Here is a 15,231-nt window from a genome sequence, read left to right as displayed (position 1 = left end):
GATGGGTTGGGTAGATATAATTGGAAAAACATGGTTCTTCAAATAACCTCGACTGTTCATTTGTTTTGTTTTAAAATATATATTTTATTTTAGTTCACTTACCCCTGACAAGGTATTTGTGAAAAACCCTCAGAGTATCAAAAAATAAAAAAAATTGTAATGTTGAAAACTATGTAACATGTGGTAAATGTGATCCGTAGGGACATGGCTTCTGGAACAGAGCAGCAGCAATAATGAATGTCTGTGAGGTTGACCCAAACTCGGCACCTGGGTTATCTCTCAGTACTTGCGAATGGGGTTGGGGATCATCAGTGCCTGCCTCTTCCTCCCCACCCCTGCCCTGGTAAAGAAAAGGAAGGACACTTGCTTCAAAATTACTGGAATTTTATTTGCCTCAGGCTTATGACTTGCAACCAAAGACATTGTGCAAAGAAAGCAAAGATTAAGTACACTTTGAGAAAAGGTAACAAACCATAAATGGTAGCACAAAAGAATCCGATGAAAAAAGCCATTCATTATACTATAATCGCAATATTTAACAGCATTTTAAATCCAAATTTTTATAATTGGGACAAAAAAGAGGGGAGGGGGGGAAAGTAAAGTTTACAGTAGACATAAATTTCATGTATACAGTTCAAAAAGCATTTTTATTTCCCAAGAGATCATGGAGCATAAACTGAAGCAACAAATGGTATAGGATGGGCGAGAGACTAGCTACTGTACATTTAGAAGCTATTAAACAAAACTGCATATTTAGCACAATGTAAAACAGATACGGAACTAATAAAATGTGGAAAATTGCCTGATGAAAAATAAAATCACCAGTTGCTTTTAATGGCTCCTGGTTAGCAATGCTACAAAAGACTTTTTTTTAAAAATGTTCTTGATGCCAATGGAGAGCATCTAATCAAATATCGAACCCAGGAATTGTCAAACCATTAGTTAGCTAAATCCAACCCATAGAAATATACTATACTATCCACCCATGTTTTTCCCATCAAAAGGGTTTTGTTTTGTTTTTCTTTTGAGGCCTTTTTGGTCACAGTATGTTACATTTTTTTTACACCATGAAATATGTTTGTCTGGTACTAACCCTAAAGTTAATTTATAGATGATATGAATACAGAAGCACCCCCAATGCCTATCTGATCAAATGAATTCACTGGGTGTAAACCGAGAGAAGAAATTTTGTGTTTACGAATATTCAACTGTGTGGATCACTCGTCGTCACTTCCACTTGCTTCTGACTGGTCCTAAATGGAAGAGGTACAGAGATAAAGTTAGAATATTCTCAAAATAAAAAATGAGTAAAGGAATGGCAACAAAAAAACCAAGATGGGGCTTCCGGTTTGCACGCACGGTGCTTTTGGACGTGCAGAGAGCGCTCCCTCTCTGCCGTCTGATCTTTCTTCATTGGAGGACCCTGAAAAGGGTCAAAAGTCGCCCTGGAGGGCAAGGAGGCCCTCCTGTGATTGTGGAAGGGCGGCAGCCCTCTGCTTGAATCTGGAGCAGCTCCTTTTGGCCCAAAAAAGAAGAGACCAGCCATCAACATGGCCGATCATTAAGCCGTTCCCTGCCAAAAGCAAAAGCACCATCTAGCACAACAAAGCAATCTGGAGGACTTGGGTGAGACCTTTCCTTTCTTATCCCCCTAACTGCCTGCCTGTGGGACTTTTCTAAAAATTTTCTCCCCCCCTTTTTTGAAAAAACAGCTTTTGTATACTTGGGGAATAACATTTTAAGCCTTAAAGCGAAGAAAGAAAAAAAACACCATCTGATTAAACAAAAAAAAACCCTAAGCAATCTCATTCCTACCTATTAAAAAGTTCATATTTTTGTGGGGATCTACTACCCTATTTTCTGTTTAAGATGTGAACTAAGGAAAAAAGAATGGACTAATTATATAAAAGCTTTATATTAATTTGGAAAAAAAAAAGAATTTTACAACTTATTCTATATGCTACTGATGACATCCTGTGGCCAAACTTGGAATTGCAAGTAAACCTTTTGCTTATTCTGACAGCTGACTGAATAACAGAGTTGTCCTTGATATTATCTTCAAAGACAAGTGTGGAAACACCTAGCACTGAAAACAACTTTTAGGAGCATTGGAGGTAGAAAATTACTGACTTCTATTAAAATAGCCTCCATGGAAAACTTAGCTGTAAACACTAACAAAATGGATGACTATATCCCACCACTTAACTACAAATTGATATTGGACACAATCTTGGCTATAACTGAGCAAATTAAAGCCAAATTGCATGATAAACCTGACAACTCAAAGCCACCAGACCAAACTTTGACCTTAAATAATGAACTGACAACCCAAAAACAAATAGAACTGGAAATTAACACTGAAATAGGAGACTTCAAAGAGCAACAAACACAGCCTACAGAGAACTTTGAAGTCCAAACTCCAAGTTTAACTACAAAACTTACAGTTCAAAAAACAACACCTGAAGAAAGCAACATTAAGAGCGAAGATATCAAAGGCCTTAAAATACAGTATGTTGAGGATTCAGCTAATCAAACGATAACATTAGCTACTACTTTCTACCTAACCCAGATGGAAGTGGAACAAGAATTACATCAAACATCAAAAACTGAGCTATTAAAGCAATATTTCAATGATTATAAAGGGGACACCAGCTTGGCAAAACTGTCATTTGGATGGTCTCCGTGGATTCAAATAAGAGGTGGAGGAAGAAAGGGAGATACATTTGAGAATTTAAAGACACTAAGATGGAAGCCTGATTGGCACAAAAGGAAGGTTAGATTTAAAGATTTAGACTTGTCTTTTTTGGGGGATTTGTAAGGACAGAACTTAAAAAAATATTTTTCGATGGACTAAGGGGAATCTTAAAAAAATATAAACTGATTTCATATTTAGGTTTTAGATTTTTAAAGGAAAACAAAATTAAGCTTTTAAAATAAAACTTTGAATTATACTATAGAAGTTAGAATCTTATAAGATAGTATTTTAATAAGTGTTGAATGGTTAAGACAAAAAATCTTTTCTAACAATTGGTGAATTGTTAAGATGAAAACTAGAAGTTACTGTTAAATCATAAGAATGATTTGTAATGAACAATGTAAGTTTTGTAGACAAGAGAATTATTCTTTACTGAAATAGGGAATTGTAGGTTACCCAAAAAGTAAGCTTTCTTCTGTATATTATAGGCCACTTTAGAGTATTTTATTGCAATTAGGTAAAACTTATAAACAGGATTTTGATATGTATTAGTCTAATTACATTGAAAACTTTCTTAATTGATTAGGTCATATCTAGAAATGTACTAACTTGATCACTTTGACTTATGTGAAAACTAAGGGAATCAGAGAGGGAATCTTTATTGATGCAACCTGAACTATTTACAAATGACTTGTTATTTGTTACTTTTCACTACTCAACCACCATATTGCTTCACAAATACATGTATATGTAAATATTGAAAAACAAGTAAAACTTGAATAATAATAATAATAAAACAAGATGGAAATCTAGAACTAACTGGGCATGCAGGTTCTGCTGAACTAAATGTGTTTTAACTCCTTCAGAAGAATTTCATTAGGTCCTTAAAAGTGCCTCAAGCCAGTTTTGGGAGCAGCTGAAGGCTATATGTACATGCCACCAAGCCTGTGGTTAAACCACACACAAACTTACGCTCAGGCTTTCAAACAGGAATGTGAAGAAGATTATACCTGGCACTGTCATGACTTACAAAGTTACTGGATTTCTTCTCTCAAGAAAGTTCACTGTGAGGGTAATGGATGTAGCTGATCTGTAAGAAGGAATCTTATTTCTGTTAGTGATTGGAGGATTCAAGAAGCACTGTAACTGCAGGATTCAGAGCAGGGGCTGCCACTCCACCTCCACCTTTCAAACAGCCTGTCTCGCAACACAGGAGTGGGCTGAACATAAAATGGGACCTCTAGTGGAGCACCGAATATTCATGGCTCCCATTCATTAACAGCAACAAAACCGTTTGATTTCCTTTCCCCTTAGAAAGCGGGATGCCAACACAGAATCAATGTTTTCAGTTCTAGAATTGAACATAAATCTCTGGCTTGAGCTTGTATTTAACGGTAACCTGATTTCTTAATTCTAAAATATGACATACTGTATATATGTTGGTGTACCTTAGAATAAATTAATTAGATTTAGAAGATGCTTGACTCCAATTCTGTGCGACATACACTAGTAATCTAGTAAAGTATAGTTAAAATATAACCTCCCACTCACTTCTATTTCTTACATCAGTGAATTCTTAATACTTAGCTTTTGTACTGACTGAGATTAGAGAGCTACTTTATGTAAACTCAAGGCTTGGTCATACTCCATAGGATTTTTGAAAAATGCATTGAGATATAATCCCCAGAGTGATTTGCTATGGGCTTGAGAACTACAATCTATTTTGATGTTCAGTGATGTTCATATCACTTTTGATATTTTGTCCGAATATGCCGTAAATAAATGCATGGAAAGCAGACTGCAAACTTCACCGCTGATTTCTTTAAAAAAAATTCAGTCTCCTCCGTAATATTAACATGCAAAGTTTAGTAAGTGTAAAAACTGTGATAGCAGTGAATAGTAAAGAAAAAGAAACGGAAAAGGAAAAGAAAAGAAATCAGTGGTCCAATAAGGCCATACTTACATTTTCATCTTGATCCTCATCAGTATCATCATCGCTGACAACCGGTTTGGCTTTGACCCGAACCTGGCGTTTTTTGCCTTTCCCTTTATCTCGGTTTTTATCCTCTTTTTTGTTTAGCTTAATTTTCACTTTCACAGATTTTGCTGAGAAAGCAGAAAAACTGTTGAGAACCTGAATGCCAAAATCGATACCCTACGAGCAAACATGTATGTCCCACTATGACCTATAGATTTACAACAACCACAGCTAAGCCATAAAAATGTATTACTTAGCCTGAAGTAATCTGAATGGTAAGAACCCTTATTTTATTGTTATTTTACTGGCCCAAGTGGAACGTTCTCTAGTTACGTCTTGAATGGCAAAGGCGGTCAGTTTGCAAAAAAAAAAAAAAGTCAGACTGTGTTTGTTCCGGCTTTTGAATGAAAGACTTACATTCGGATTCTGACTCGTCTTCCTCATCTTCTTCTTCCTCGTTGCTGTCTTCCTCACTTTCATCTTCTTTCGCAAGCTTCTGCCGTGCACTTTTGAAGACTGACTGAAGAACAATGGAATCCTCATAGATCTGGAGCATGAAAGCAAATGTGTGTCAGAAATGCAAGCTGCGCTTCATCAAATATCCACAGCATGGAAGGTTATTTTCTATTCAAACCCACCGAGAGCATGGCCTCTTCTCTGCCTGAACAAGATATCGTTCTTGTTACATGCATTTTATAGGAAATAGCAGTGTTAATTTTTTATGCACTAAATTAAGTGAGCTTCCATATTATATTGCTTTTCACATTTCCAAACCTATTTTTCCAAGCCTAAATTATTCAATCGTGCAGTACTAATGCTATTAAAAGCCTTCCATGAAAAGCTCTAATTAAGATTTAGATTATAGTCTAACTGTATACTCAAGATAAAATAAGTGCACTGCTTGGGGGCTAATTATGGCAGAAAAATAAAATGGCGCATATTTGCTGGTAACAGAATCTTTATGATATAAACTGTAAGTATCTGAAGTGCTCAGCCACATTTACTGTAAGAGGTTATAAAGGACTGCAGTATCCTAACTCAAGTTTTGCTCTTTGTCTTATCCATCAAGAGCCTGAATCACTGTTAAGATTTGTCTCTCTCTAATGATTTCAACCTAGTTAATGCTAACTGGTGGCTGGGGAATTCTGGGAATTAAAGTCCACAGATCTTAAAGTTGCCAATATTGGACACCCCCGATCTAGGCCATGACACAAGGGGAAAAATGATTTAATGCACAGAATCAGTGGGGCTAGAGCACAGGTCCGCAACCCGCGGCTCCGGAGCCGCATGCGGCTCTTTCAGCCGTCTCCTGCGGCTCCCTGTCCTCTGCCATGTGCAGTCCCCAAAAAAAAAAAAAAAAAAAAAGTGGGAGTAAAAAAGTTCAACCAATCAATTCAAATATGCAGGGTAGGTGCATATCTCGCCTTGGCTCCACTCTTCAGTCAAACCCTGTTCTGCGCATGCGCGCATGTAAGCGCATGCACACATATTTTTTGCGGCTCCCAGTTTTTCCTTTTGTGAGGGAACCGGTTCTGAGTGGCTCTTTCACTGTTTCAGGTTGCTGACCCCTGGGCTAGAGGAAACAAGCACTCAAGTCTTACAATCAGTTCCTGATCTTTCAAATTTTGCAAAGGATTTTTTTTATTTTACTTGATCAGCTCATATCACTAAATGACTTGAAGATCATCTTTCAAAAAAAAACTCCTAAGTTTTGATACAGATAAGTGCATTATATTAATTTTTTTTGTATAACTGCATTTACAAAAAAAAAAGCTTTGAAACTTAATCTTCCTTCTGAAATGAACTGGTACTACTGCAAGTCATGATTAATGAGACTACAATAACTCAAAGCCATTTTATAGCTATGAAGACATCTAACTTGCATTTCAGATGATAACAGCTAATAGGTGTAAACTAGATGGTTTATTGCTTTTAAAACTAGTTTGGGGTTCTTGATACTTTCTAGGCTTCCTTGTGTAATAAAATGTGCAAGCTATAGTGCTAAGACTATAGAGTATTCATTGGGAGTGATATAGTGTCCCCCACTGTCAATGGCACTGGACAATAGTCTTCTTTGATGACTGTAAGATTTATAAGATTTCTCTTTGGAATTCAGCGTTATTCCCAAAGAAAAGCAATGTTCAGAGCTGGCTATTCTAAATATCCCTCTGGTATGCATGTTGGATAGTTGCATATAAAACAGTGCTCCAGGGATTATCAAACTGGTAACTTCAAGGGATAATTTGCTGTTTTCTGAAAATAAATCTTCCAAAAGTGTTCAATGTGTCCTGGTGTTGAGAACTCTTGTAACTCTCCAGTAATCCAAGTTAAATTACATCCTTAAATTTAAAAAAACCAAAACAAAAAACACACACCAAACTTTCCACTATAATTCAAATAATTAAAGGAACAAATCATTCCCTTCCACACTGTTTTTTCAACTAAACAGAAGCAAGGTATGAGGTGGTTGATTTGGGGGAAACTGGGGGCTTTTATCAACATCCTGCTCTAATTATGCCAGAGGATAAATGCAAAATGAAAACAGCATGCATGTATATGCAGTTCTCAGCCCTGCCAGCCTTAAATTCCCCCTTAACCTTCTCTATCCTCTAGGCTTGTGTCCTCTTCCTGGCATCGTGTGCTCAATAGAAAGCAACTGATCATCTGCAATGCAACTTCACAAGGATTCTGAGGCCTTCTAAAACCTTGTGAGAAGGCCCTGACCTTCATTCTACAAATTGTACGTTCCATTCTTGTGATGTTTCAGGGAAGACTTGTGGAAAGTTCCAAGGCCTAAGAAGCCTTATTTGGAGAACTGCAAAAACAGCCTTGGGAAGATTTGTGGTGGGCAACAGCTGCCTCGCCTAGGACCAGGTCTTGCCTTGTCAGCAGTGGGAGAAAGATGGCAAAGGTTAACTGAGTATGACTGTAGCCTATAAAATACAGGGTGGCAGAGGCTTTGTGTTAGGACAACTGATTGTGACAGGGGCCATGGCAGCCGGCTGAGTCTGCTGAAGGCCCCTGCTGCCACTGAGGAATGCCACTGTGCAGTGGCCAAAAGGACAGAGATGGGGAGAGTCGAAGTATCCCTGCAGCTATAAGTGCAGATGAGTTGCCCAGCCTTCAATTTTGATTGGACACTACAATGGTTGTAACTTTAGGGACTGGGCATAAATACCATTCATTCAGCACACTGTAACTTTGAACAGCTGCTGAATGAAATGGCCGTTAAGTGAAGACTACCTCTAAGTTGAACAGAAAAAAAAAGTTTTAAAATGATTTTATATAAAATTATTATGCACAATATAGACCTAAGATAAAATTTTCATTGACAGTATTTCCTACTCCCGTGCACACTAAGAAGCAGAGCACGACACCCGGCACCTTCAAGTGTGCTGATTTCAGTTCCCACTAAGTATTGGGAGCTGAAATTCCAAATGGAAAGACCCAGATTGGGGCAGGGAGCCACACTGTACACAGCATTCAATGCAAACACATACATCAATGGTCTTAGAATGAGAAATCATTTGAATCAGACCTGTGATCCTTCTAAGTTAAAGGTCTGGGCATTGTGACACAACAACATCACATCCTTCTCCAAGTCACTGAGACTCCGATATTTATGATTACGAATTCTTTCCTAGAAAGAATAGATTTTTAAAAAGAAAGGGCAGAGAAAAATATTGAAAGGGGGAAATCGCATATAAAATTAATTAACAACATAACTCAGAATAAAACAATTAAATTGTTCTAAACAATTTAAGCATTGCATTCTGTCAATTAATTAAACAGCACAAACCTAGCAGCCCATATTCAGTAAAAGCCAAAACTCTTCATATATTTGATGAAGAACAGAAAACAATACTGAATGAAAAGAAGAATTAAAAATGATACTTCAAGAAGCTATGTGTCTAATTCAAGTAAAAATTTATAGGTGCCAGAAAAATAAAAATACTAGAGGCTTTAGTGGTGCATATCCCATTGATGTATCTAAAACTGCTACGGACTGCAAGGAATTTAATAACCTTATAGTGAACAATATTTATGTTGTTATTCTTTACATAAACATCACAATAAGAGAAAGTACAACATTCAAATTCATTAAAACTGGATGTAGTTATGATGAAATCCATGGGTTAAATGTAACATTTATTCCATCAGCAAGACCTGTATCTGAGTTTTGTTGATTATTTTCCTCCCTATACAAGTACTACCTTCCTTCTGATTCTAAAAGGTCTCTCTGATTACAGAGTAAATTTTGGGGGCTTCTTAGGAATGGGGGATAAACCAATGAAGATAACACCACTTTCTTTTGTCAGTGGAATTTTTCTGATTGAGTAGAAGCCTCAGAAGGAGGAAGGGACCATCTGCTTCCCGGGAAGTCTTGTGCTGGATACCATGTTTGAGATAGCTGAAATATTCTCCTTGTTTTATGCTCCATCATACATCTCAATAAAGTTTTTTAAATAAAAAAACTTTAGATTTTTTTATTAACAACCTGGCCATTTTTAAAAATCAAACTTCCAGAGTTTGTGCAGATGCTGTGAGGCACAAATGTCCAGACCCATGCAAGTAGAGTTCAAGCTATCTACTTTATTGTTCTCTACCTATAGTACAGGACTCTCCCCAGACTGGCAGCTTTCACCTGGGAAAGACCAGATAAGGCTTTAAGGCATTTCGGTGGTGGCATGTCAGACCTCTTGTATCAATCAATCAATCTTTATTATGGTCAAAGGTCAGCAAATAAAACATTAAAACAATAATAATAATAGTAAAAATAAATAAATAAATAAAAGACAAACAGAATAACAAATTGCAATTGGTGGTGGATTAACAGTGGGCAGTTAAAATTCGCCTAATTTTACATACAGCATAGCAGAATTTGGTCACATTCTGAGAAACTACTTCATACTGATCTGATTCCTTGTTGGAGCCCTGCTCCCATCTGTGATGGCTGGTCTCCAATAGATGCCTTCAACAACTTGTTAGGCTATGTTTTAAATAACTTATTCACAATTTAATATTACATGCAAAGATTGATAGCAAGCAATACTTTTTAGGCTCACTGTATGCAAATATTTACAGAATAATTTTAATTAATGTCAGAAACACATTCAAATGCAATCAAAATTATACTGACCTTAATTTTTTTGAAGTCCACTGGTTTTCTAATTAACTCATAATATTCTGGATATTCTTTTCGAGAAGGCAGCTGAATGAAGACTTCACTTAACTGCCGTCCTGAACTGTAGAAAGGAAGGAAACAAAACATTATTACAGACGAGAAGTAACGCATCGATTCTGTTCTCCATGGGCATTCTTAGACCGTGTCCTAATAGGGATGAGCGCCAAGGCAAATACTGGGAATTTAAACTACTAGGGCCCCATTCAAAAATAATTTTCCCTGGGAAATTGCCAGATTTGGCATTTAGTATGCAAAATATCTTTTAAAAAACATTTCTAATGCTGTTATCGTTAAAAAAAGATCCTGCTGTTTGGCATTTCAGAAGCATGGTAGCTTTTCTGTCACAATATTCATAACTTACCTCATGGATTTGTATCTCAGCAGAAACAAATAATCATTTTTAATATCTGAAGTCACATCCAAACTATCCAGAAGCTGAGGTTTTAATGAATTCCAATGCAAGTGCAGCACAGCTGTACATCTTTATTATTTTGGCAACAGGATGTAACTGCAGACTACAGTGCCAGTCTGGGATATTTTATCTGCAATTCCTTTGCTTATTTACATAACATGCTTTGCCAATAAGCCAGATCTGTGCATGAAACAATCGTAGTCTAACTAGTCCTAATGAGGTGAATTTGGGACAGTCTTAATTCATTCGAGTTTTGAACTTCAATAAAAAAATACCATGGGAAAACTACTACAACAGCCAAGACTGATGCAGAGGAGATAGAATCAGCTGGGGGTTTATAGAGAGAGAAAGGCACTTTCTATTATGGTGTTACTTTGTGAGCTCTTCATGCTTGCTAAAAAGGGAATTCTAGTAACCAGTTTGCTTTAAAAGACAAGGGAAAAAAAGGATGGTTCTTGTATTTTAATGTTCAAGAAATGTATTATCAATGTAATTCTTTTGCAAGGAGAAACCTGCATTTGCCATAGGCTAGCTTTGTTTAATAATATTTTCAAAAGCACTGAATAAAGGTATTTTCCCAAAGATACATTAGTGCCTTGCTTACTGTGTCTTCTTACACCAGCATCAGAATATTGAATTATGTCCCTAGTGGGGGGGGGGGGGGGGGCGAGAAACCCATCCATTGATTTCTATGCTTGACAAAAAGCATTTTGTATCTGTCTTTGTGTGTAAATGTATATAAAGGTTGAAAAATATAAATTATTAGGCATTCTTCTAAGAAGAAAAATGTAATGGCTGCAATCAAGGCTATGCTATGCAAATGATGATTAATATATAGACTAATCCTATTTTAATATGTACATTTCTGTTTCAAATAACGTCTTTTAGACACACACATGCGTACATGAAAGAGGGAGAGAGAGATCTACCAAACATAACAATCATGTTCACTATTTCTTTTGGTTGCTTAGCAACTACCAGATTATATGGTGAAGAGCAATAGGACCTGCATAAATGAATGGATTGTACAGAAATATGAGTGGCATTTCAGTGTTATTGCAGTGGATCCCACTATGTTTCCATACAAATAAGCAAACAAATAAAGACTGTAACTTATATATTTATGTGTATACACTATACAAGTGTCTTGCCATAAGGCAACTCTCTTATTTCAAAAGTACCCTATGGGATAAACAGGAATAAATTTGAAGTTAAAATGTAGATGTACTCAAAAGGCCCTATATTTTTTTTAATTGAAAAATACGGCAGCATTCCATTATTAATAATTCAGTATCAGTATCAGTATCAGTATCAGGCTCAGTGGGTTAGGACGCTGAGCTTGTCGATCAGAAGATCGGCAGTTTGGCGGGTCGAATCCCGAGTACCGCGTAGCAGAGTGAGCGCCTGTTACTCGTCCCAGCTTCTGCCAACCTAGCAGTTCGAAAGCACGTAAAAATGCAAGTAGAAAAATAGGGACCACTCCGGTGGGAAGGTAACAGCGTTCCGTGCGCCTTTGGCGTCTAGTCATGCCGGCCACATGACCACGGAGACGTCCTCGGACAAGCGCTGGCTCTTCGGCTTTGAAACGGAGATGAGCACCGGCCCCTAGAGTCGGAAACGACTAGCACGCATGTGCGGGGGAACCTTTACCTTTACCTTTATCAATTCAACATTTAAAAGAAACGTATACAAATAAACACGAAGTATTTATAGTTTTGCAGAGATTAGTCCCATAGCACTATCTCGATACAGGTAGCCCCCAACTTACAACAGTTCATTTAGTGACCATTAGAAGTTAGAATGGCACTGAAAAAACGTAACCTATGTCATTTTTCATACTTATGACTGTTGCACAATCCCTATAGTCACGTGATCAAATTTCAGATGCTTGGCAACTGGTTCATATTTATGATGGCTGCAGTGTCCCAGGATATGTGATCCCCTTTTGCGACCGTCTGCCAAGCAAAGTCAATGGGGGAAACAGATTGACCTAACAGCCATTTTACTAATCGAACAACTGCAGTGATTCACTTAACAACAGGGACAAGAAAGGTCGTAAAATGGGAAAAAAGGTCAACAAATGTCTCACTTAGCAACAGAACCTTTGGGCTCAACTGCGGTTGTAAATCAAGGATTACAGGTACCTCATCAAAAACCAATTTTCAGTTTATACTACAGTGATATTGAATGATATGCTCAATATTATTGATAATGATCAATGCATCAATAACTTTCTAGGTTTGTACAGAACTGGCAATGAGCAAGTGTAAAAACAAAATTCTGAAGCAAAGTATGAATCTAAAGATGCACATTTATTATCTCCTAAGTTCAACAAAGGGACGGCTTTAACAAGTGGCATATCCCCCTGAGATTTGAGGATTCTCGAAACTGGATCTTTCTCCATTTTCTTAATACATGCCAAGATGTGGAATAACTGTCCACAAAGATATCCTCAGTCTGGAATTAAGTGAATTCCTAAGCAAACCCATCAAAATCAATCAACATATGTCAACAATTAGGGAGAGTAACTGTCAGCATGGGATACCTAAACACAGAGAATAGACAGAATATTTAAATACAAAACAAACACGAACACTTAGGAACCACCTGATTCTGCAATCTCTAGAAAAAGTAGAGAGAGAGAAAAAATGGAAATATTTTTTACTGTTATGAACAAACCCATATGGATCTAAGCTATTAAAATAGAAAAAATATTTTACTAAGTAACAACTTACTGCATGATCTGTCCTTATTAATGTAATTATGGTATTGCAAAGTTATTTTCCTCATGAGACAGTTCAAGCGTATATGAGTAATCATAAAAAAAAACAAATCCTACTTTTAGAACTATATATATTTGATCATTTTTGTTTCAGACTGTGTATTAACACAGGACTCACAATCTTCTAACCACAATTTGAAAGGCAAAGGCATACAGAGGCCTGAATTTTACAGTCGATGGATAACAGAACAGGGATCTTTTGTATCTTATTCCTAGGAAATGCATGCTTAACAAAGCATTAAATGCAGCGAAGTGTGAGATGCAATCAGGCACCATTAATTCCAATGGACATCCCATAATAAAAAGGAATGCTTTGATGTATGAAATGTGACCTACTCACTGTGCTAAGAGTGGAATGAGAAAAAAGAAATGGGGAAAGGGTCGATCCCTATCTTGATGACTTGGCTTTAGCCTGGAATTTAGTTTATAAAGACAGTAAGGTAAAGGTAAAGGTTCCCCCGCACATGCGTGCTAGTCGTTTCCGACTCTAGGGGCCGGTGCTCATCTCCGTTTCAAAGCCGAAGAGCCAGCGCTTGTCCGAGGACGTCTCCGTGGTCATGTGGCTGGCATGACTAGACGCCAAAGGCGCACGGAACGCTGTTACCTTCCCACCGTAGTGGTCCCTATTTTTCTACTTGCATTTTTACGTGCTTTCGAACTGCTAGGTTGGCAGAAGCTGGGACAAGTAACAGGCGCTCACTCTGCTACGCGGCACTCGGGATTCGACCCGCCAAACTGCCGACCTTCTGATCGACAAGTACTATTGTTCAAAACGTTGTGACGTGTCCTCTTTAAAGCACTTGTGAATAGTCACCCACTCACCACAGCCAATTTGCCACAGTCAACTCACCACAGCCATCTCACCATGTAACAACAGGGCCATTCAACAATTCAATTTATTTATTTAAAATAATTTAAAAAATATTTTAATTTTTGTCATTCACATTTCATTTTGTCCCTTCTTTGGCATCCTTTCTTTAATGGTTCTATTTGACAATTTCTTCGATATTAGTGTAACTTGTCCTGCAGTGAGTTGTCCTGTGACGAGTTGGCTATGGCGAGTTGTCTTGTGGCGAGCTGGCTGTGGCAAATTGGCTGCAGCAAGTTGGTTGCTGCAAGATGGCTGTGGCGAGTTATCTTAGACCCTATGCACCATGTCTGAGCACCTGCTTGAAAGTGACAGTTTATGGGACTTGCAAGGCTGAATATTTTTTTTCCTGTGATATCTCAACCTTTATGCTTAAATTACTGGGCACAATGACAACAACTAAGTCGTCCCCTTACTGCTTAAGTTAAGTTGCTGCTTAACTCATGTACTTGAATACTTTCTAGATTTGAACTGAATTATTGGCTGGCAGGTAGGCAATTTTACAAAGTTTCTAAACCACAATGAGATTATTTCCCTTTGAGAATTTGGGCTGTGTGCACACATGCCTCTGCAAAGGAAGATTAAGAAGAAAAAGTGTTATGTGGCTGTATTCAGCGGTGGGATTCAAATATGTGAACAACCGGTTCTCTGTGTGGATGCCGCTTCAGGAAGTCCATTCTGGACATGGGCAACAAAAAATTAGTTACCAGTGCTGCCAAAGTGGTGTGAATTGGCTGAATCCCACCACTGGCTGTATTGCCTGAAAAACTCTCTTTCCCCATGTCTATGGAGATTCTCAGTCATCAAGGTCATGGTTGTTCCAAAGGTGCTTTTTCAAAAGACAACTGGACTTTGTTTTTCCTTGAAGATGTTTCGCTTCTCATCCAAGAAGTTAGTCAGAACTGAAGAAGCTTCTTGGATGAGAAGTGAAACATCTTCAAGGAAAAACAAAGTCCAGCTGCCTTTTGAAAAAGCACCTTTGGGTCTCTTCCTCCCCCCTCCCCCCCGTTTAATATGGTTTTATATCATTCACTATATCTCTTCACACCACTTCTAGCAAACCATCCTTGTTTGCACCACATCAGTAAAGTGATTCATTCATTTCCTACTTTAGCTTATCACCTCTTTCTCCTCAAGGATCTCATAAAACTTCATCCCCCCACCTCTTTCTCAGACTTCTCCTTCCTCTTGACCTGTTCACTCTTTGTGTATTTGATTTGCAATGTCATTCACTCACTTCAATAAACTTCTTTTGTACTGTTGTTCAGTTTTATACTTGATCCACATTCATTCAGCCCTCATCTGTTCTTT

The 15,231-nt window shown here is 37.6% G+C and overlaps 1 protein-coding gene across 3 annotated transcripts in view; it reads right to left on the bottom strand.

Moving 5' to 3' along the window:
- Nucleotides 1-367: 367 nt before the first annotated feature.
- The window catches only part of SMARCA2 (SWI/SNF related BAF chromatin remodeling complex subunit ATPase 2), a 117,053-nt gene continuing 102,189 nt past the window's right edge, over nucleotides 368-15,231 (bottom strand). For all 3 annotated transcript variants that reach the window (XM_081316507.1, XM_081316509.1, XM_081316510.1), the window contains 5 exons: nucleotides 9,814-9,919; nucleotides 8,212-8,313; nucleotides 5,091-5,220; nucleotides 4,659-4,801; nucleotides 368-1,253 (listed from right to left, as the gene is read on the bottom strand). In XM_081316507.1, coding sequence (XP_081172633.1) covers nucleotides 1,218-1,253; nucleotides 4,659-4,801; nucleotides 5,091-5,220; nucleotides 8,212-8,313; nucleotides 9,814-9,919 — 517 coding nt within the window. In that variant the 3' untranslated portion in view covers nucleotides 368-1,217. The remainder of the gene's footprint in view (nucleotides 1,254-4,658; nucleotides 4,802-5,090; nucleotides 5,221-8,211; nucleotides 8,314-9,813; nucleotides 9,920-15,231) is intronic.

Source organism: Vipera berus, assembly GCF_964194415.1.
Source record: "Vipera berus genome assembly, chromosome: 2".
NCBI lineage: Eukaryota > Metazoa > Chordata > Lepidosauria > Squamata > Viperidae > Vipera > Vipera berus.
The sequence above is the reverse complement of the archived record's forward strand: the minus strand, read 5'-3'. Positions and strand labels throughout refer to the sequence as shown.